The 23476-nt window shown below is 34.9% G+C and overlaps 1 protein-coding gene across 1 annotated transcript; it reads right to left on the reverse strand.

Moving 5' to 3' along the window:
* Positions 1-4576: 4576 nt before the first annotated feature.
* LOC114345149 (zinc finger protein 271-like) lies at positions 4577-23193 on the reverse strand. The gene is made up of 5 exons (XM_050646425.1): positions 23104-23193; positions 22805-22951; positions 21354-21482; positions 15871-15990; positions 4577-7939 (listed from the first exon to the last, which is right to left on the reverse strand). Exons 2-5 carry the CDS (start codon positions 22947-22949, stop codon positions 5475-5477), a joined length of 2859 nt encoding a protein of 952 aa, XP_050502382.1. The 5' UTR covers positions 22950-22951; positions 23104-23193; the 3' UTR covers positions 4577-5474.
* Between the last annotated feature and the right edge of the window lie 283 nt (positions 23194-23476).

A 23476-nucleotide genomic window follows, 5' to 3' on the forward strand; every position in this document is an offset into this window, starting at 1 on the left:
TGACTCCAGTAGTAGACATAATAATAGGTATCGTCTGGGTACTTTGCATTCTCCATTTTCTTCGTATTTGAATTTCTAGATCTCTGTACTTGGCGATCTTTTCAGTAAATTTACTGCGTAGATTATTGTTGTTAGGTATCGCCACATCAATTAGTGTTGTTTGTCTTGTTAATTTATTAACTTGTACGAGATCTGGTCTATTATGTGCCACTGTTTGCTCTGTGAGCACAGTACGGTCCCAGTATAGCTTGTAGTTGCCATCCTCAAGCATACTCTCAGGGACGTATTGATAATATGGGAGATGGTCCGTTTGGAGAAGTCCCAGCTTGATAGCTATCTCTTGATGAAGGATTTTTCCCACTGCATCATGCCGTTCCTTGTATTCAGTTGCAGCAAATGCCTGGCAGCCCCCTGTAAGATGTTGGATGGTTTCTTGGGTTCGGCATCCATATCGGCATTTGTCGTTCTGGATCTGAGGGTCTTTGACGATATATTTCAGGTAATTTTCAGTTGGTATAACCTGATCCTGAATGGCCAATAATGAACCTTCTGTTTCGGAGAACATTTGTCCTGATGTCAACCAATAGTTCGACACCATATAGTAGACATAGTCTTGGCTGACCTCATTCGGATGTCGCCCGTGCAGAGGTTTGCCCATCCAGGTGCGCATTTTTTCGTCCTTAGTAAGGTGGTTTATGCGCATTTCTGGTTCCCTCAGTTTGATCCGTGTTGTGTCATCTACTGCGCAAATAGCGCGGTGTAGAGTAGATGTCTCAGCCTGCATCTGAAAATAAGTCCTTAAATTAGCAATCTGATTATCTAATTGCTCCCCTATATCCATAAGTCCTCTTCCTCCTAAATACCGTGGTAATGTCGTTCGTTCTACTGCACTTTTAGGGTGGTGCTTTTGTGAGGTGTGTTCGTACTTTTTGTTTTGTTTGAGGACGATATTATTATTATCATTATTACAATTCTTGCCTAATTTATTCATCATTTAAAATTTTATGCAAATGAAATAATTGAATACTACAGACGTAGATGTGTAGATATTGAAGAAGCGAATGATCGATTTCAGTTATCTTGGAACAACAATGAAAATAACGGATCACTGGAAATAAACAATAGGATACAGGCCGGCAACAGATGTCTTTTTGGACTTCAAAACCTTATGAAATCGAAACAACTAACAAGACGTACAAAGATACAACTATATACTATATAAAACGATCATACTATCCGTAGTGATGTATAGAAGCAAAACGTGGACGATAACAAAGGCAAACGAAGAGAGATTACGTGTTTGGGAAAGAAAAATCCTAAGGAAGATCTTTGGGCCTGTGCTTGATGAAGCAGCAGGACAATATACGATAATAACTAACAAAGAGCTCGAAGAACTTTACCCAGACGCCAACATCATAAAAGAAATAAAGTCCAGAAGATTCCGGTGGGCAGGACACCTCAGAAGACATTTTGACCAAATAACGGAAAGGCTGGTATGGGAAGAAGAAGAATAGTATAGCACGAGACCTGAAAGCTGTGGGCGCAAAAAACTGGATAGAGATTACTTAAGACAGAGAAGAGTGGAGGTATGTTGTCGAATCGGCTAAAATCCACGAAGGATTGTAACGCCACGGAGTAAGTAAGTAAGATTGGTCGAATCAGGGAAGCAATTCTCACATCACATCCAATTAAATCAAGAACGTATCATCATCATCAATCTCTTTGCCTTATCTCTATGCTGGGTCGGCTTCCCTAATTACATTTCTTCATAAGTTTCTATATCTTGGGTATCATCAATATATTAATCCCCTTTACTAACATATCCTGCCTAAGCGTCTCCCCAGATCTTCTTTGGCCTTCCTCTCCTACTCCTTCCAGAAATCTGCACTTCAGCATTTCTTCATATTGGGTGATTAACGTCTCGACGTTAAACATGGCCGATGGCGAAACCATCTTAACCTATGTTCTCTCTTTTTGGCATCAATTGGTGCCACCCCTTTGTTTTAATGAACGGAAAGTTGTACACTAAAAGTAGACAATATAAAGAAGTTGGAACCATTTGAGATGTGGTGCTATAGAAGGATTTTGAAAATACCATGGATCCAACGAGTTACAATTGCAGAAATGTTAAGAAGGCTACAAAAGGATTGCAAGGTTATAAAAACATCAAAACAAGAAAACTGGAATATTTGGGTCACATTACCAGAGGTGCGAAATATGAGATATTGAGGCTCATAATGCAGGGAAATTTTAAGGGTAAAACATCCATAGGTAGAGGAAGAATTTCGTGGATGGGCAACTTAAGAGAGTGGTATAGTTGCAGCTCAGTAGATCTTTTCAGAGCAGCCGCCAATAAGGAACGGATAGCTGTGATGATAGCCAGCCCTAGACTTCCCCTAATATACCTACTCATTTTTAATTTTATCTTTGGTTATCACTCCACTCATCCATCTACGAAATCTCATTTCCGCTACATGCATTCCTCTTCTTTTTAACTGCCCATCATTCAGTTCTATATATCATAGCTGTTCTTATGGCTGTTTTGTAGCATATTCCCTTCAGCTTCATTGGATTTTTTCTGTCACACAACACACCACTCGCTTCCTTCCACTTCATCCATCCAATCCTAATTCTACTGCATGCATCTCCATCTATTTCCCCATTACTCTGTAATACCGATCCTAGGTACTTAAAACTATTGCTTTTCACAGTCATTTCACATCTCAAATGAAATTTCAAACTAGTTGTCTGACTAAATGGCTTAAAATACATTTCGCACTTGTAAGGCTTTTCCCCAGTGTGCACTCTCAAATGTTTTTTTCAAATGACTTGATGTAACAAACTGCTTTAAACAAGTTTCACACTTGTACGGTCTTTCTCCGGTATGCACTATCAAATGTGTTTTCAAAGTACCTGCTTCCCTAAAATGTTGAAAACAAATTTCACATTTGTGAAGTTTTTCTTCAGTGTGCACTCTCAAATGTCTTTTGAAAACACTTTTAATAGAAAACTGCTTAAAACAAATTTCACACGTGTAAGGATTTTCTCCAGTGTGAGCTATTTTGTGTAAATCCAAAGAATTTTTCTGAGTAAACAGCTTAAAACAAATTTCACACTTGTAGGGTTTTCCCCCATACGTACTCTTACATGTGGTTTCAAATCACATGTTCGACTAAACCGCTTAAAACACATTTCGCACTTGTAATTTTTCCCCAGGGTGCGATTTCTCATACCCGAGTTAACCTATAGTTCAATTGACTGAGGTTCAGCCTTGAACTTCGGTCTTGTTGGAAATGCAATTCTCATTGTCAGTTCACGTTCTACAGCTTTCAAGAAATGCCAATAGATGGCAAAAGGTAAAACTAATCCTGCAGTCGTGACGTGAAAAAAGTTACACCGGTCGTGACTACGGTCTCTCATTCCGTGTTTTTGTTTTAACCTTTTATTTGGGGAAAAAAGAACAAACGTATTTTTTTCTTTTTTAAAATATTTATTATACGTACTAATACATGAAACTTCTTATGTAACTTAGGTATATGATTACTTGTAAAAATGCCAATAATGTACATATAATTGAAAAAAAAATGAAACAAAAAATAAAACTAGGCTGTTTACATTACACTTGCTACAAAAGAATCTAGTTTTTTATTTTATTTTTTTTTCAGCCGCACTTTACAGAACGACCTGTAGCTCCCGTTTCTCTGGTTCAGGTTGTAAATTGGGCTCTGGGGCACCAGTCAGTTCTCTCAGTCCTTCCCTCATTAGATATCTCAGGCAAGTGAATATTAGCTGACCTTCTGAGCATATGTGCAGGTGTCAGTTAATTGATATGTGTATATAGGAAAGTTCTCCGAGATACAAGATTATCTTCTTCAGTAAAAGTACCCCGCACAAACCTTATGGAAATTACGTCCCAGTGGATTTTGTTCATACTTTGGGAAAATACTCTTTGAAGCATCTTGATAAAAAGTTCTCATGGTCACAACTGAATCGTATGAAAGATTTTTAGATATAGAGGTACAAACTCGGAAAATTATAAGATTTACTGGGTATTCCAATTCCCCGAGTTACTGGTTACCTCGCAACATGTATAAGTTTGGATCAAGGAAAACTACTAATATTCTAGGATTTTTTCCTAGCTATCCAATGGCGGCCTTTATTTTGACTTTGACCTTCAACGGACGTCATCTTCTAGAGTTTCGAGGGTTTTCGGCATTAAATTGATGCAAATGAATTACTGGAAGGTTTTTTGAAGTCGCTAAACACGAATATGCTACCAGAACCGACTCCCGGAGCACTTGGTTTCCAAGGTCAATGAAAGGGGCTCCTGGAGTTTCGAGGGTCTGGTACTACATTAATGCAAACGGATTAGTTATAGGTTTTTGGGGTTGCCGAACACGAATACGTGATCAGCACAGGCACAGGAGCACCTGATGCCTAAGACAGCTTATATTCTGGAGTTAAAAACGAGAGTAATCCATTTGATTCCTCCGAAACTCCAGAAGATAACCTGTCTTAGGAACCAGGTGCTCTTGTGTCTGTGCTGTTCACGTATTCGTGTTCAGCAACTCCAAAAACCTATAACTAATCCGTTTGCATTAATATAGTACCAAAGACCCTCGAAACTACAGGAGCCCCTTTCATTGACCTTGGAAACCAGGTGCTCCGGGAGTCGGTGCTGGTGGCATATTCGTGTTTAGCGACCTCAAAAACCCCCCAGTAATTCATTTGCATCAATTAAATGCCAAAAACCATCGAAACTCTAGAAGATGACGTCCCTTGCAGTGGGCCTGGCCACCACGTCACCCGGAGGTCAATTCTGATGACATATTCGTGTTTAGCGATCCCAAAAACCCATGAGTAATCTGTTTAGATCAATTTAATGCCGAAAACCCACGAAAATCTCGAAGATAACGTCCGTTGAAGGTTAAGGTCAAAGTAAAGGTTGACATTGGATAGCCAGGAAAAAATCCTAGATTGCTAGTACTTTTCCTTGATCCAAACTTCTACACGTTGCTCAGGGAGCAACGAGTACTCAGTAACTCAGGGAATTGGAATATCCAGTAAATCTTATAATTTTCCGAATTTGTGCCTCTATATCTTGAAAATCGTTCATACGATTCAGTTGTGCCCATGAGAACTTTTTATCAGGATGCTTCAAAGAATATTTTCCCAAAGTATGAACGAAATCCACTGGGATCTAATTTCCATAAGGTTTGTGTGGGGTACTTTATAAGGTAGCCATTAATTATTGATATATTATAATTCCCTGGGATGTGATCTTATAAAATATTAGCACGTGAGTAGCAACCACGTTGTGAGAGACCAGGTTTCGAAAACAACAGCTGATACCGCACATGCAAAGACTCGTCAGCAAATGAACCCAGTACAGGCTGAAAGGTCGACTCGTTTTAGGAATCTACTGTGATGGACTTAATTTATTTGAAGGCAGGGACTAAGAGACGACTGCAGAGTTAAGAAGAAGAAGGTGTTTGCCCAGTGTGCACTCTCAAATGAAATTTCAAACTAGTTTTCTGACTAAACTGCTTAAAACAAATTTCACACTTGTAAGGTGTTTCCCCAGTGTGCAATCTCGAGTGTGTTTTCAAACTACTTACATCAGAAAACTGCTTAAAACAAATTTCGCACTTATAAGGTTTTTCCCCAGTGTGCACTCTCAAATGTTTTTTCAAATGACTTGAAGTAACAAACTGCTTTAAACAAGTTCCACACTTATACGGTCTTTCTCCAGAATGCACTATCAAATGTGTTTTCAAAGTACCTGCTTCCCTAAAATGTTGAAAACAAATTTCACATTTGTGAAGTTTTTCGTCAGTGTGCACTCTCAAATGTCTTTTGAAAACACTTTTAATAGAAAACTGCTTAAGACAGATTTCACATGTGTAAGGCTTTTCTCCAATGTGAGTTATTTTGTGTAATTCTAAAGAACTTTTCTGAGTAAATTGCTCAAAACATATTTCGCACTTGTAAGGTTTTTCCCCAGTGTGCAATCTAAAATGTGTTTTCAAACTACCTCTCTGAGAAAACTGCTTAAAACAAATTTCACACTTATAAGGTTTTTCCATAGTGTGCACTCTCACATGTGTTTTCAAACTACTTTCTTGATTAAATTGCTTAAAACAAATTTCGCACTTGTAAGGTACTTTCCCAGTGTGTAATCTCAAATGTGTATTCAAACTACTTTTCTGAGTAAACTCCTTAAAACAAATTTCACACTTGTGAGGAATTTCTCCAGTGTGAACTATTTTGTGTGTATCCAAAAAACTTTTTCGAGTAAACTGCTCAAAGCATATTTCGCACTTGTAAGGTTTTTCCCCAGTGTGCAATCTCAAATGTATTGTCAAACTACTTTTCTGAGAAAACGTCTTAAAACAAATTTCACATTTGTGAGGATTTTCTCCAGTGTGAACTATTTTGTGTGTATCCAAAGAATTTTTCTGAGTAAACTGTTCTAAACATATTTCGCACTTGTACGGTTTTTCCCCGGTGTGCAATCTAATGTGTGTTTTCAAACTACTTCTCTGAGAAAACTGCCTAAAACATATTTTACACTTGTGAGGATTTTCTCCAGTGTGAACAATGTGGTGTGCATCCAAAGAATTTTTCTGAGTAAACATCTTAAAACAAATTTCGCACTTGTAAGGTTTTTCCCCAGTATGCAAACTAAAATGTATTTTCAAACTACTTTCGCGATTAAACTGCTTAAAACAAATTTCACACTTGTAAGGTTTTTCCCCAGTGTGCACTATCAAATGTGTTTTCCAACTACGTTCGTGATTAAACTGCTTAAAACAAATTTCACACTTGTAAGGTTTTTCCCCTGTGTGCAATCTCAAATGTGTTTTCAAAGTACTTCCATCAGAAAACTGCCTAAAACAAATTTCACACTTGTGAGGTTTTTCCCCAGTGTGCACTCTCAGATGTCTATTCAAATCATTTTTCTGGCCAAACGCCTTAAAACAAATTTGACACTTATAAGGTTTTTCTCCAGTGTGAACTATTTTGTGTGTATACAAAGAACTTTTCCTAGCAAACAGTTTAAAACAAATTTCGCACTTGTAGTGTTTTTCTCCGGTATGAACTATTATGTGTGTATCCAAAGAAAATTTCTGACCAAACGCCTTCAAACATATTTCGCACTTGTAAGGTTTTTCCCCAGTGTGCACTCTCAGATGTCTTTTCAAATCACTTTTCTGAGAAAACTGCTTAAAACAAATGTCACACTTGTGATCATTTTCTCCAGTGTGGGCCATTTTGTGCTTATACAAAGAACTTTTCAAAGCAAACGACTTAAAACAAATTTCACACTTAAAAGGTTTTTCCATAGTGTGCACTTTCAAATGTGTTTTCAAACTACTTTCGTGATTAAACCGTCTAAAGCAAATCTCACACTTGTAAGGTGTTTCCCCAGTGTGCAATCTCAAATGTGTTTTCAAACTACTTCTATGAGAAAACTGCTTGAAACAAATTTCACACTTGTGAGGTTTTTCTCCAGTGTGCACTCTCAAATGTGTTTTCAAACAAAATTTCCTAGAAAATTGCTTTAAACAAATTTCACACTTGTGAGGTTTTACCCCAGTATGCACTCTCAAATGTGTTTTCAAAGTACTTCTATGAGAAAACTGCTTGAAACAAATTTCACACTTGTGAGGTTTTTCTCCAGTGTGCACTCTCAAATGTTTTTTCAAACAAAATTTCCTAGAAAATTGCTTAAAACAAATTTCGCACTTGTAAGGGTTTTCTCCTGTGTGAACTAACATGTGTCGGTTTAATGACTTATGGGCAAGTTGCTTAGAACAAATTTCACAATTTATCGTTTTTTCCTCAACAGATTGGCTCATACGTTGTTCTTTATTACATGAAGGTCCCGATATAGTTTTCTTCATAGTTTCTAATGTATGCTCTTCTTCAAGAAAGCCTGAAATAAAAAAAAAACAAAATTTATATTTTTTTATTTTAATGAAACATGTAATGCAATGTTTAACCTTTTACACGCCAACGTCCGAGTATTCGGGCTAGCTTCAATACACTGAATGTTGGATTTAGAGGTATAAAAACAAATAGATGGGATAATAAACTGATAGAAACAAGGAAGAAAATGAGACCTGTTGATACAAAAATGGAAGGAAATTAGATAAGAATGCTAGAGACAAATGATACGAAGGTACAACAAGGAAAGAAGAAGAAGAAGAAGGGCGCCAACTCAACAATGGTTGAGATTTTTTTTGCTGGAGATGAGGGAGAATGTAGCAGTTATGCTACGGACCATTTAAAATTAACTACATTGATTTTCGATTAATTCAATTAAAATTAATAAATAAAATTAACAGTATTAATATTCCTCAATAAATTTCGTTTCGACACGCCAGCGATCAATTTAGAAAGTATTTTTACCATCAGAGGGCTTGTGTCGCCGCGTGTGATTTCTGATACCGGGCAATACCAGTCAGTTCTGGTCAGAATCTGATAAAGTGCGTACCGTGTGCAGCAAAAGTTCTTTTTTTGCAAGCGGCGAAGATCTAGAATCCATCAAAGATACGCTATTTAAATGGAATAAAAACATCATAAATACTAACTATCCAAAACCCAAAGTTTCAATCAACAGTAATTAAAGATATACCAATTTAAGTATTAAAATCACACCGTAATGACGACCAATTAACAACCGTAAGCTGCACACAGATTCTAGGTAAGCCTTCGATTATTATTTCTTATTGAAAACAGCCTAAATTCATAATTTATATTGTAACTTTGGTATCTAATATGCGAGGAACATGATAATTTCATGTAGTTTTTATGTAAATCTTCCATTTTAAAATAATTTCTTGTCCATTTACTTATCAGTTTTTTATGAGACTTCGCCGCATCCCACAGTCCAAATCCTTGGAATGTTGTAGAGCATCCTAAGGCAAATTGTTGAAGGCCTTACCTATATTTACATATCATATCACCAGGACACCAGTAATTTGGCTTCGTTTCAAACAACCTTCCAAACACTTTAGACATTTTCAGATAGACCTGTCTTCGTGGGAATAACTGTTATTCCCACGAAGACAGGTCTATTTAGGGTGAAATCCTCTTAGCACTACAACATCTAAAGTGTTTGGAAGGCTGTTTGAAACGAAGCCAAATTACTGGTGTCCTGGTGATATGATATGTAAATATAGGTAAGGCCTTCAACAATTTGCCTTAGGATGCTCTACAACGTTCCAAGGATTTGGACTGTGGGATGCGGCGAAGTCTACAAAGTAACATAATGAATATTTAAAAGTTTTCATGAGTAATTGCAACAGTTTAGCTTTCCCGTACCAGACCAAACAAAACATTACTGATTCTTCCCAAACAAAAACATTAGGTTATGTCTAAATCTGTGACGAACTGAGTAGTTGTCAGTCCAAGCATTTAAAGAAGCATGCGCGTTCACATGTATCTGCGCGATAAAACTTCGAAACCGTTGGTATCTTTTTTTATTCGATCATACAAAAAAAAACTGATAAGTAAATGGACAAAAAATGATTTTAAAATGGAAAATTTACATAAAAACTACATGAAATTATCCTGTTCCTCGAAAACTAGATACCAAAGTTACAACATAAATTATGAATTTAGGCTGTTTTCAATAAGAAATAATAATCGAAGGTTTACCTAGAAGCTGTGTGCAGCTTACGGTTGTTACTTGGTCATCATTACGGTGTGATTTTAATACTTAAATTGGTATATCTTTGGTTACTGTTGATTTAAACTTTGGGTTTTTGGATAGCTAGTATTTATGATGTTTTTATTCCATTTAAATAGCGTATCTTTGAATGGATTCTAGATCTTCGTCGCTTACAAAAAAATAACTTTTGCTGCACACGGCACGCGCTTTATGCGATTCTGACCAGAACTGACTGGTACTGCCCGGTATCAGAAATAACACGCGGCGACACAAGCCCTCTGATGGTAAAAATACTTTCTAAATTGATCGCTGGTGGGTCGAAACGAAATTTATTGAGGGATATTAATACAGTCGAACCTCAATAAGTCGGATTAATCGGGACCGCAGCCGATCCGGGTTATCGAAAATCCGGGTTAGCCAGAGAATACGGTAAAAATTAGTAAAATACATGAAATACACATGCACAGTACCTACATATTACTTACAGTTGTATACAGTATCTATTGTTTATTTCTTGGTAAAAAACTCAGTCAAAGTGATAAAAATGTTTGTTTTGTCTGATGAAAATCGGTTCGGGTTAGCCGGACTTCCGGGTTATCGGGGGCCGACTTATCGGGGTTCCACTGTACTGTTAATTTTATTTATTAATTTTAATTTTTTTTTCTTTGAAGTTGTATGACTACGGGCCCTTGAAGGCTCATTCGCCGATTCACCAATTTTGCTCATTTATTTTACAATATATTTTCCTATACCTATCTACTTAACATTTTCTATCCTACTTATTCTACATACTTTATAAGGAATGACCACTGGTCAGTGGGAATACCACATCAGGCAAAAACACAGGTTTACTTATATATTATAATAGATTTTAATTTCGGTCTTTACGTTAGTTAGTTTATAATTCGATTTTTATATTTTTAATATGTTCTATAAATAATTGCATTAATTCTGTATTATTAATTTGTGATAATATACAGGGTGTAACAAAAATACAGGTCATAAATTGAATCACATATTCTGGGACTAAAAATAGTTCGATTGAACCTAACTTACCTTAGTATAGATATGCACCTAAAAAAAGTTACAGCCCTTTGAAGTTACACGATAAAAATCGATTTTTTCCGATATATCGAAAACTATTAGAGATTTTTTAATGAAAATGGACACGCGGCATTATTATGGCAGGAACATTTTAAAAATAAACTATAGTTAAATTTGTGCACCCCATAAAGATTTTATGGGAGATTTGATCATTTAAACCCCCCCAAACTTTTTGGTACGTTCCAATTAAATTATTATTGTGGTACCCTTAGTTAATCACAATATTTTTAAAACTTTTTTGCCTCTTAGTATTTTTTCGATAAATGAGTTTTAATCGAGATACGGCTTCTTTTTTAATATGTTTACATAAAAATTCTATGGGGGTTCTGTGCCATTAAACCCCCCAAATGTTTGTGTACGTTCCAATTAAACTATTATTGCGGTACCATTAGTTAAACAGGATATTTTTAAAACTTTTTTGCTTCTTAGTATTTTTCCGATGAGGCACCCCTTATCGAGATGTGGCTTCTTTTCTAATATGGTTCAAAATATACCTCAAAATGTAATTTATAAAAAAAAATTCACATTATTACCAGGTCTCTACAGTCGTACGTAACAGTATACAAATATGTGGTGGATTTGACAAATATTCAAAATATCTCGATAAAAACTAGCTTTTCCAAAAAGTACTAAGAGGCAAAAAAGTTTTAGAAACATTGTGTTTAACTAATGGTACCACAATAATAATTTAATTGGAACGTACAAAAAAGTTTGGGGGGGCTTAAAAGAACAAAAACCCATAAAATTTTTATGGGGTGCACAAATTTAATTATAATTTATTTTTAAAATGTTCCTACCAAAAGAATGCCACGTGTCCATTTTCATTAAAAAATCTCTAACAGTTTTCGATATATCGGAAAAAATCGATTTTTATCTTGTAAGTTCAAAGGGCTGTAACTTTTTTTAGGTGCATATTTGTACTAAGGTAAGTTAGTATTGTTCAGTTGGTCTGTGCCCATTGAATTGGCACAGACCAACTGAACCCTTTTAGCATGTGTTCCACTTTATCTATTAACATCGACTTGTAGTCATAACATTTTAACATATTACATGATGTAAACCATATATGATGATGTTAACACTATTTACAGTGTGCTAGTTTCAAAATACTCGGCAGGATGCACTGAAGATGTTCTGTTTAGAACGAAAACGTTCTGCATTCCATGACATTTTATAGTTTTAAATAAACGATTTTATACCAGAATACATCTCGAAGTTTTTACTTCTGTATTGGTTTTTTATACCTTTTTTAATTTCCTCAAATTCTTTGCTCCAGATTATTTTATATATATTACATAGTGCTAATATTTTTAATTTCTTCAGGTGTACATTTATAGTCAATACAGTGCGTCCATAAAGTAACGCATAAATTCATTATTTCATAAACCGGCGACTTTCGCGAAAAATCCCGAAACAGGTCGATTTTTATTTTTAATTTCCGATTTTTTGGCATATATATCATACTAGTGACGTCATCCATCTGGGCGTGATGACGTAATCGATTATTTTTTTTTAATGAGAATATGGGTCATGTGATAGCTCATTTAAAAGGGTATTCAATTCTCTATTCACTAATGTAAACATTGACATAATTATTTATACAGGGTGTGCAAAAAAACATTTTTTTAATTAAAATAATTGAGACAGAAAGAAGAATGTATGTAATTTATTTAATTCAAAATGCGTTTTACTACTGTCAGAAAACAGAAAAAAAATTTATTTGACGAATAAACATTGATTTTCGCTTAAACGAAATGTTCAAACTGGCAAGAGGCAGGTGGGTGGCAGCTTTAACATTGAATTTAAGCGAAAAACAATATTTATTTGTCAAAAAAACATTTTTTCCTGTTTTCTGACAACATTAAAACGTATTTTGAATTAGATAAATTACATACATTCTGCTTTTTGTCTCAATTATTTTAATTTAAAAAATGTTTTTTTGAACACCTTGTATAAATAATTATGTTAATGTTTACATTAGTGAATAGAGAATTGAATACCCTTTCAAATGAGCTATCACATGACCCATATTCTCATTTAAAAAAATCATCGATTACGTCACCACGCCCAGATGGATGACGTCACTAGTTTGATATATATTCCAAAAAATCGGAAATTAAAAATAAAAATCGACCTGTTTCGGGATTTTTCTTTAAAGTCGCCGGTTTACGAAATAATGAATTTATGCGTTACTTTATGGACGCACTGTATATGTCCCTTCTTTTAGAGCCTGCTTAGCTAAGGAATCCACGAGTTCATTAGCCATAATTCCGCTGTGTCCTTTGACCCACAATAACTGTATTTTTTTAATTGAATTTTTTTAATTGAATTTTTTTAATTTAACTGTATTTTTTAATTGAATTAATAGCAAATCAATGTAGTTAATTTTAAATGGTCCGTAGCATGACTGTTACAAGACACTGACTCTAACCAAGGCAACAGCGTCGGATGAGGGTTGCTCAAAGGCGTATGGAAAGATCATTGCTGGGCGTAACCCTCCGGGACAAAATAAGAAATGAAGATCTCAGACAAAGAACCGGTATCACAGATGTCATAGAACGTGGCACCAAGCTCAAATAGAACTGGGCAGGACACGTCGCCAGGCTGAAGGACTCAAGATGGACACGAAAACTAATGGAATGGAGACCAAGAGAATATAAACGCAGTAGAGGAAGGCCGCCTACACGATGGACAGATGACATCAGGCGGATTAGTAAAAACTGGCAACAATCAGCACAAAACCGTGAAGTGTGGAAACAATTGGGGGAGACCTATGTCCAGCAGTGGACGTAAATTGGTTGGATTATGATGAAAAATACACTTATTACGCCCCTTAAAATAATTTTTTTTCATTATTCTACATGCATAATCAAATTATAAAAAAATGGATCATTTTTTTAGAGAAAAGACCTCGAAATTAACAGGTTTGCTACCAACCGACTCATATACGAGCCACATCGATTTTTCCCATAGACCAGCGTCTCACCCGTGAGCCGGGGATCGCATTGCACATAATCATCATCATCAGGGCTTTTCATTCCGGTTGGAATGTTTGCCGCTCTTACTTAGAGCTCTCGGATTCGCTTATTGCGGTGAATCACTCCGCATTCCACTTGTACGTTGTCAAAGTTTGTTGTATGACTTGGCTTTCGTTACAATTTTCTTCCACTCATTTCGATATGTGCATAGTTCCCTCCAGTTTCTCACTTCCAGAATTTTGATATCTCTCATGACCTGGTCCACCCATCTCTCTCTGGGTCTTCTCCTTGGTCTTTCAGTTTCTGGTTTCCATCTGGTGATCTTCTTAATCAGTAGATCGTTTTTCCTTCTCTTTATGTTCCCCAGCCATCTCAGCCTCTGTGCTTTAATAAATCTAACTATATCTTCTCCCTTCATTATGTCTCTTAGTTGATGGTTCAATCTTCTTCTCAATTCTCCGTTGTCCATTCTTATCGGGCCCATAATCCGTCTGAGGATTTTCCTTTCGAATATTCTCAATTTTTCTTCATCTCTTTCCGTGAGGCACATTGTCTCGGCTGCGTACGTAACTACCTGTCTGATTGCAACTCTGTATATTTTCAGTTTTGTATTTCTGGAATAAGTTCTTGTCCTTCAGAAGCCTATGATATCTCCAGTATGTTTTGTTGCCTGCTAGTATTCGTTCCGTTACTTCTTCACTTCTCTTGTTTTGGCCATTCACAAATATTTAAATTGTTGGACTCTTTCCAAAGTGTAGTTTTCTATTTTGATTTCTCTCGTCCTGTTATTTTCCCTTCTAGAGCAGAGTAGATATTTTGTTTTTCCTTCGTTAATTTCTAGACCTCTTTTCCGTGCTTTTTTTGCCAGGATTGTTACTGCTTCTTTTAATCTTTCCTTGTCTCTTTCCATAAGAACTAAATCATCTGTATATGCAACTATTTGTGTTGAGGAGTGGGCTATAGTTCCTTTAATTTTGCTGGCCTTGACTGTTCCTTCTACTGCAATGTTGAAAAATGTGGTTGACAGGGAATCGCCTTGTCACACTCCTGTTTCTATTGCAATTGATTTTGTGCTACCTTCTTCTGTTGTTACTTTAGCTCGAGATCCATCCATGGTCATTTTTGTTAATCTGATTAATTTTGCTGGTACATATATCTTGATTTTTCATTTCAATAAATAATTTATTTCTTCCAATACAGTCAAAGGCTTGTCTGAAATCTACAAAGAGAATGTGGAGTTCTATGTTGTGTTCGTGGCATTTTTCGATTGTTTGTGTAACTATGTGGATCGCATCTGTAGTGGATCTGCCTCCTCTGAATCCTTGCTGGTAGTCCTTAATTTTTTTTCTCTGTGAATTGAGTGAGTTTTTGTTTGATGAGGGCTGTTAGAATTTTATATGTTGTACTCAGTAGAGATATTCCTCTATAGTTGTTACAGTTTGTTACTTCTTACTTCAACAGGTTAATGTCTGCATCAAGTGCTTAAAGATGAAACTTATTCAGTGTATTTAAAATCATAATAAAGAATAAAACTATAGTGCTGTCGCTAGGGGGTACAACGGCCACCTTTATTTAGATGGACTTGCCCAAGTTTTTTTCTGTATTTTGACCCATAGAACACGAATTTTTTTGGGTAGCAGTTGGTCCGGATGTCGATAATATTGTTATAACAAAAAACTTGCAAAATTACAGAAAAATGTCCTTACAAGTTTTTTCGTAGGATGCATAGTTTTTGAGATAAACGCGGTTGAAGTTTCAAAAAATCGAAAAATTGCAATTATTTAACCCGAATAACTTTTGATTAAAAAATAAAATAGCAATTGTGCTTACAGCATTTGAAAATTCAAGTCAAATTATACAAAACATACAAAGAAAAAATACAAAAAACTGTTTTGTTTTGCACAAAAATCGCTTTTTTGTAATTTTGCAAATTTTTTGTTTATAACAATCTTATCGACATCCGGACCAACTGTTACCCAAAAAGTTAGTGTTCTACGGGGTCGAAATACATAAAAAACAAACTTGGGTAAGTCCATCCAAATAAAGAAGGTCGTTGTACCCCCCTGGCGGCAGTAGTACTAGATTTTTATAATTTTGTACGTATCTCACCTGACTCATCTGGTTCATCCTTCAAGTCTCCCAGATCAAGGGAGGTGGATTCCTGACTCTCAACATATCTTGAATCACCTTCATCCAACTCGTCCTTAGTTTCACCTTTTACCACCATAACTAAAAAAACAAAATGGGAGTTACACCACATCGTACCTCTGCTTAAAGAGTGTCATAAGTCAAAAAAGCAAAGTATCAAGACAACAACATTTAAAATTTGTGCTAGAACTTTTCCAGGTTTAATTCAAAAACTATTAAAATTAGAACAATAACTACTGTTTTAGTGGGTTACAAACATTTTTGAAGCTCTACAAAATAGTGTACATATTAACTCTACTAAAAATATTAAAATATATATATTTTTTTGAGTTGTGACACTATACAGACAAAATAACGAAAAATCTACGAAATATTATTTATTTTTAAAGTGGACGCTCCTTTGGTCGTCACGACAAACGGTCGTACGACCGTTTGTCGTGCTCATCTGACTTTCACACTTTACGACAGTATTCATCTTATTGTCGTAGAGAGCACACGGCGTACAATGAATCGGGCAATAGGGCATTTAATTTTATACATACACACAAATACAACCATAGTTTGAACCCAAAACAAATTGGTTTTCCTTTTATGTACATCTGTCTTCCTAAATATGGCACCATTTCCTCATCTATTAATACATTATGAGAAACACGCATTTTTCCAATTAGAATTATTATGCAAACCCGGCAAAAATGCAAAATTTAAATTACTATCTAAATCCGTCGGTGCTAAGTTAGTCAAAACACGTCAATTTTTAATGGAAGGGGGACGAATTTTCATGCAAAATTCATGCCCTCAAATATAACCCCTCACTGCCCCGCATCGACCTTACTTTTTTTTTAAAAAGCAAGTGTGGTCGAGTGACCCATCATTTGAAAGGTAATTTTTTTCTCTAAACGACACTATTTTTTTTTAATTTACGTAATAAGTTTGAAGATAATTTTGGACTTAAAAAATATATTATAAATTAGTTAAATCCAAAATTATCTTTAAGGTTATTCCTGTAGAGAAAACAAATACCTTTCAAATGATGTGCCACTCGACTTCACTTGCTATTTAAAAAAACTGGGGGGCTGATGCGGGGCAGGGAAAGGGAACGAATTTTGCATGAAAGTTCGTCCCCCCCTCAATACAAATTGACATGTTTTTTTAATTCTGAAAAAACTCTTGGTTTCTGAGATACTGAGGTGGGGGTCAAATTTTCGATGGAACACTCTGTATTGGAGAATACTTCAATCTCGTTCGAACCCCTATAATATTTCAATCAAATCAACGATCATAGTCAGTCGACAGCGGCTGCTTCTTAAGGTGATACAGTAGCGATCAACAGGTAGCCAAAACGCGTTCCAAGATTGCGGCTGTAATTTTGAATATTTTTTCGAGATATTTGGCACACGTATTTGTAATAATAAAGAATGGCGGTACAGAGCCCAATTTGAAAATATATTAATATGTGGAAATTACTCTGTAATTAAATACAATATTAAAAAAACGAGCCGGTACCGCCATTAAGAAAAATAAAAAAATACACTTTCTTCAAATAATCTTTTTTATCAGATGCCTAGATTTTGTGTCATTTTGGAACTACTAATGAAATAAACATTTTTAGTAGTTCCAAAATGACACAAAATCTAGGCATCGGATAAAAAAGTTTATTTGAAGAAAGTGTATTTTTTGTTCTTCTTAATGGCGGTACAGGCTCGTTTTTTTAATATTGTATTTAATTACAGAGTAATTTCCACATATTAATATATTTTTCAAATTGGGCTCTGTACTGCCATTCTTTATTATATTACGAATACGTGTGCCAAATATCTCGAAAAAATATTCAAAATTACAGCCGCAATCTTGTAACGCGTTTTCGGTACCTGTTGATCGCTACTGTTTCCTCTTAAGTATTTTAGGTAAAAATGTGTATTTATCATTATAACATAACTGTAGCTAATCCCATATAAACATCAATATTTATAGAAATTACATTGACAAAAATATGAAAAAGGAATTTTCGACTTTTTTCAATATTTTTATTAAATTAAAATAAATTACCTACTGTGTTAATTATTTCAAAATATTTTATTACATTTGCACTTAATGTTCTATTCTAAATGAAATGTAGCAAACACATTTTATTCAAATAGTGATACATAATGCGTTTTCACAACATTAGGAACTAAAGATAATGGGTTAAATAATTATATTCAGGTATGGAACTCAATTTGTGATCCGCTTTATGCCACAACACCAGTCCATTTTGTACCAACACAATTAAAAATTCACCATCTATAATTTTCTTCCATTATGTTCGTGCCACTGGATTTACTGGTACTACACGACTAACTGTCGATAAGTGTGGACGACAGCCAAATAGCAACGGTACGACAGTTAATCGTGGTCGTCCTGTGTGAAAGACTCTGTACAGTGCTTTATTGGACTAAAGGAATATACGACAAACTGTCGTTACAACCGTTTGTCTTGACGACCGAAGTCGTAAAGTATGAAAGGGGCATTAGCAATACAGAATATAATATCATTATTGTTATCTGGTTAACAGGGTTATACTTTTTAATTATCTACTTTTTAGTCAACTTTAAATATAAGTAACAAACTTCAATAAAAAATACCGCAAAAAGAAAAATAAAGGTGTCACTTTTCTTGAGCACATTCGCAGACTGTTTTGAATAAAGCAATCAAATATACTATCTTATCTCGACAAACGATGGTTTATAGAGATCTAAGATGGACAACTGCCTTGCACAAGCCAATATGTGACACTGTTTATGTTCGGTGCATCGTTCATTTTAGTTAACCATATAATGACACTAGTATCATCTAGCGATAAATACTTGAACCATACACGTAACACTTTTTGAGATAGGAATTTATACTTTTTTTAAAATGTTGGTGCAATAAAATCGTTTTTATTTTTTTGAGTTGTAACACTGTTTGAACGGAGGTGCGACACTATCTCCTACGATTGTATCAATGAATATAGATCTTTCGTAATATGTTCGTGTTTGAACAAACCCATTTTTAATTCAAAGTTATAAAATTTTTTATATGTATCTAATAAAAACATACTTTTAATTTTGAAGTATTCATACCTTTTCAAGTTTTAAAAGTATAAATTTAACAATTTAATATAATAAAAATAAAGATTTTGTTGCGAAAAAAAATTAGCATATCAATGGCATTGAAATTTTATTAACCCTGGGTGCATAAGTTATCGTTCTGTTCGTACTCCTTTTCCACTTTTCCCCAAGCCTTTGCTTGGAGATTTTTGACACTTCAAAATACAGGAGTCTTTTGAAGTGACAAATAATCGTGACAATTTCTCCCAATGAATCTCTTCTTCTAGGAGAGTATATATTCGTTGATTGTATCGCTTGTCTTATTCTTTTATCAGATTAGATGTATCCGAAATGAAAATAATAAAAAAATTCACGAAAAGGATGTCAAAAAGAGATGGAGAAAGTACTTTGACAGTTTATTAAATGAAGAATTTGACAGGACAGCCTGTGGAGTTAACGGAGACAGTATCAGCAACGGTCACCAAAATAACAAACGATAAAGTGGCTCAAGCGCTTCAAAAAATAAAAATAGGAAAAGCAGTCGGACCAGACGATATTCCCGGGGAAGTATGGAGAGCATTGGGAGAGACAGGAACAAGTTGGCTAGCAGATCTATTTAATAGAATTATGGAAGTTGGTCAAATGTCAGACGAATGGAGAAGCGGTATATTAGTACCTACTTGATTACAAAAACAAGGGAGACATACAACAATGTACAAACTACTTACTTACTTACTTATTCCTCTTCACTCCATGCGGAGCATAGGGCGTCAACTGTCTGCCTCCATTCTGTCCTATTCTTTGCACTAATCTTTATTTCCGCCCAGGTTTTCCCATGTACAAACTACAGGGCTATAAAACTACTTAGCCACACCATGAAAATATGGGAGAGAGTAATTGATAGACGGATATGTGAGGAAACCGAAATATTCGATAATCAATTTAGCTATATGTAGGGCAGATCAACAACAGATGCAATTTTCATTATAAGGCAACTCGTGGGCGTACTGGGAAAATCCACTAACTCCACTTTTTTCAATTTTGACATTTTAATACCATTAAATCCACAAACATCAATATGTTAACAGGAAAAACCCTATATCTCCTAATTCGTCAGCCACCCTGCTTAAATCGGTACATTCAATGACAAAGAAAATCAACTAACTTTTTCTAAGTTTTCATGAATAAAATAATGTTTTTCCAAATAAATTTTATGTACATGTATGTGCACACCACCTGTGGTTAACATCCTTCAAAATCATATCCAGGTACTAAAACTTAAACAGCCAGTGTACCCGATTTTTAAGAGGTAAGTAATAAGGTATAATAATGTTTAAATGCGTTTTTCTCAAAATTTGACTTTTGTGAGTTAGTGGATTTTCCCAGTACGCCCACAAACTGATGGAAAAACACAGAAATAAAGAAACCAATGCTCATACGGTATTCATTGATCTTATGAAAGCATATGACAGAGTTCCTCGAGAGAATCTGTGGTGGGCACTCAATAAGAAAGAAGTCCCTGGTGAATATGTAAATATTGTGAGATATGTATGCGGGAGTAACGACTAGTGTTAGGACAGGTTGTGGGAGAGACTGATAAATTTCATGTGAAAGTAGGATTGCAGCAAGGCTCGGTGCTTAGTCCTTATTTATTCTCATTAGTTTTGGAACATTCCATGGTGCTTAATGTATGCTGATGATGTAGTGTTAATAGGAAATAGTGAAAGAGACTTAGAACAAAAACTGGAACAGTACAGACAAGCTCTGGAGGAAAAAAAATTTAAAACTTTGTAGGACAAAAACAGAGTATTTTGAATGTTCATTTAAAGATGGAGTTACTACAAATAAAATGGTATCTTTGGATGGTGAAATGAACATTTGGATACAGAACTGAATGTTGGGCAGTGAAAAAGAAAGAGGAACAACGAATGCATGTGGTGGAAATGAGAATGCTTAGATGGATGACAGGACTGACAAAAAAGAATAAAATTAGAAATGAATAGGATTAGGGAAGTCTAGGTGTGGCACCAATTGATGCCAAATTGAAAATTGAAATTCTTTATTGAAATAGAAATCCTACTAACAATAAATATGAATATGAAATGAGAGAGAATAAGTTAAGAGGGTTTGCTCATGTTCAATGTCGAGACATTAATCACTCAATACGAAGAATAGCTGAAGTGCAGATTCCTTCAAGGAGTAGGAGAGAAAGACCAAAGAAGACTGGGGGAGATGATAAGGCAGGACATGTTGGTGTAAGGGAGATTAACATTGATATGACCCAAGATAGAATTGTGTGGAGAAATGCAATTAGTAAAGTCGACCCTGCATAGGGATAAGGCAAAGAGAATGATGATGTATCGCTTGTCTTACCTGATGGATCTTCACTTCTAGCCTCATTCTTCAAATCTCGCAGATCGCAAGATGTAGACAACTGATCTTTTATATATCTGGCGCTGCTTTCAACGAATTCTTCCTTAATTCTACCTTTTATTTTCATAACTAAAAAAATAGGAATTACACCACATTGTCTCCTTCGATCGTATTACAGTAAAACCTTAAAGGCGTCCGTTAAAGGTGAAAGTTCATAATCAAAAACAAAAATTTTTGTAAATAATATTTTCAGACATTTGTCATGAAGTTATGTTGCTGTTTGATATCAATACTCTTATTATCGGTAATCTTGCTTTGAAAAAAGAATCAAGTTTTGTGTGCACTTTTGAAGTTTGTTGTTTTTATATAATCAACTTTCTAAAATAACGATAATGCGTATAATAAATACAGTTGAACTTTATTATCTGACTAATAATCAATAAATGTTATTAGATCATCAATCGTGATGTACTGTTACCTCTGAACTAAATTTTTGGCAGTGTTGTTTTGTCTTATTCGATATCTTCACTCCCATCCTCATTTTTTACTATTTTATTACCTACTTCTAGCCATTGTCAAACATCTTACTATGCTACTTCTTCTCCGGCATTATTATGTATTGTCCTACAGCAATCAGGAACTTCCAATCCTTCTAAATCTATGTCTACATCTTGGCCATCAAACAAATTCTTCCACCCGTTTTTTAATGTTTGCTCTTTCAAATATTTCCATGCTGCAGCTAAATTAAAATTTGTTGATTTTAAATTTAAGCACTTTAAGTTTTGCAAGGTACACTGCTGTCTTGTATTTCTGCATTATTTTCATCATATTATACAACCATTACTTCATCCAAAGACTTTATGCCATATATTGGTTTGGTTGCCAAAATTATTCCCTGATACATGGGTTGAATAAGCGATGTATTTTTTGGCAAAAACATACAATTAAAGTTGCTATCTTCTAAAAGTAGAATATTTTCAAAGGGATGAGCAGGAGCGTTGTCTAAAATCAATAAACATTTTTCACCTGTTCCGGAGGTATTCCCAGTTTCTTGTCTTGAAATTTTCTCACTGCAGGTATAAATTCTTTAAAAAATCAGTTTTTGATAATATCTGAGGTGAACCATGCCTTATTAAAGCTTTAATATGAAACAGGCAGATAATGCATCATATCTAATTTTGAAAGTATTTGTAAAATGTAGGGTTTGGGGTCAAAGAGGACCACTGATATGCAGTGTATCTTGGTATAGGGCAGGTTAAGCATGTATAATATTAACAGAACGTTTTCAATTTTTTTACATTTGATCAAATTTTTTGTCCCTTATATCTGAAGTCCGATAGCACAATACTCCATAAGGAGGAAATTCAATATAGAGAGATATCCGAAGTCCATTAAATAGAGGTCAGTTGTATCAAGGTTTTACTGTTTAGGTACCTACTTATTTGTCTTACCTGAGTTATTGTAATCTGCTTCATTCTTCAGGTCCCCCAGATCCAAGGATGTAGACAACTGACTCTGTATATATCTTGGGTCGTCTTCAACAAACGGATCCTTAATTTCAGCTTTTACTGCCATAGCCAGGATTTTGTTGGCCATAGCTAATAAAAATTAGGAGTAATTAGGGAATAATTTTGTGGATTTAGCCTAATGTGAAAAAAGCTTAAATGTTACTGTTTTCTTTGGGGGAAACTAGTAAAAGTGCCCAAATATCAAGAAAAAATTATCAAAAAATATAACCAAAAATATTTACCTGAAAATCCAACTAAAGTGTATATCTCAATGCATCTCAAGTATGTCTCAATAAAAAAAACGTAACCAAAACATAATATCACTGATTTTTTACTATTAGTTTATGAAAAAATATCTAGTATTATTGTTTAAAAATTTTAATGTAATTTTTGCAATTTTTGTCGATGATGTGGCATTAGCAAATTAGCACAATAATAAATATAAATATAAACATAAACACTGAAACACTTAATAAAAATAAATAATTCAACCAGGGTTGCCAGATGAAATTTCAGAATATCCCTAGACGGGAGCTTCAATTTCCCCTAGAAATCCCTAAATCGTATTAATTTTACCTAAAAAAAGAAGAAATTGACAGATGACAGCTGTCAATT

This window comes from Diabrotica virgifera, chromosome 3 (assembly GCF_917563875.1).
Source record: "Diabrotica virgifera virgifera chromosome 3, PGI_DIABVI_V3a".
Lineage (NCBI taxonomy): Eukaryota > Metazoa > Arthropoda > Insecta > Coleoptera > Chrysomelidae > Diabrotica > Diabrotica virgifera.

Bases quoted from the DNA above. Each gene is read 5' to 3' on its own strand.
- LOC114345149 (XM_050646425.1), bottom strand. From the start codon at position 22,949: ATGGCCAACAAAATCCTGGCTATGGCAGTAAAAGCTGAAATTAAGGAT. The intron at 15,991-21,353 runs GTAAGACAAGCG...TTGTTTTTTTAG, and splicing joins TAGAAGTGAAGATCCATCAG to TTATGGTGGTAAAAGGTGAA. The intron at 7,940-15,870 runs GTGAGATACGTA...TTTTTATTTCAG, and splicing joins GGATGAACCAGATGAGTCAG to GCTTTCTTGAAGAAGAGCAT.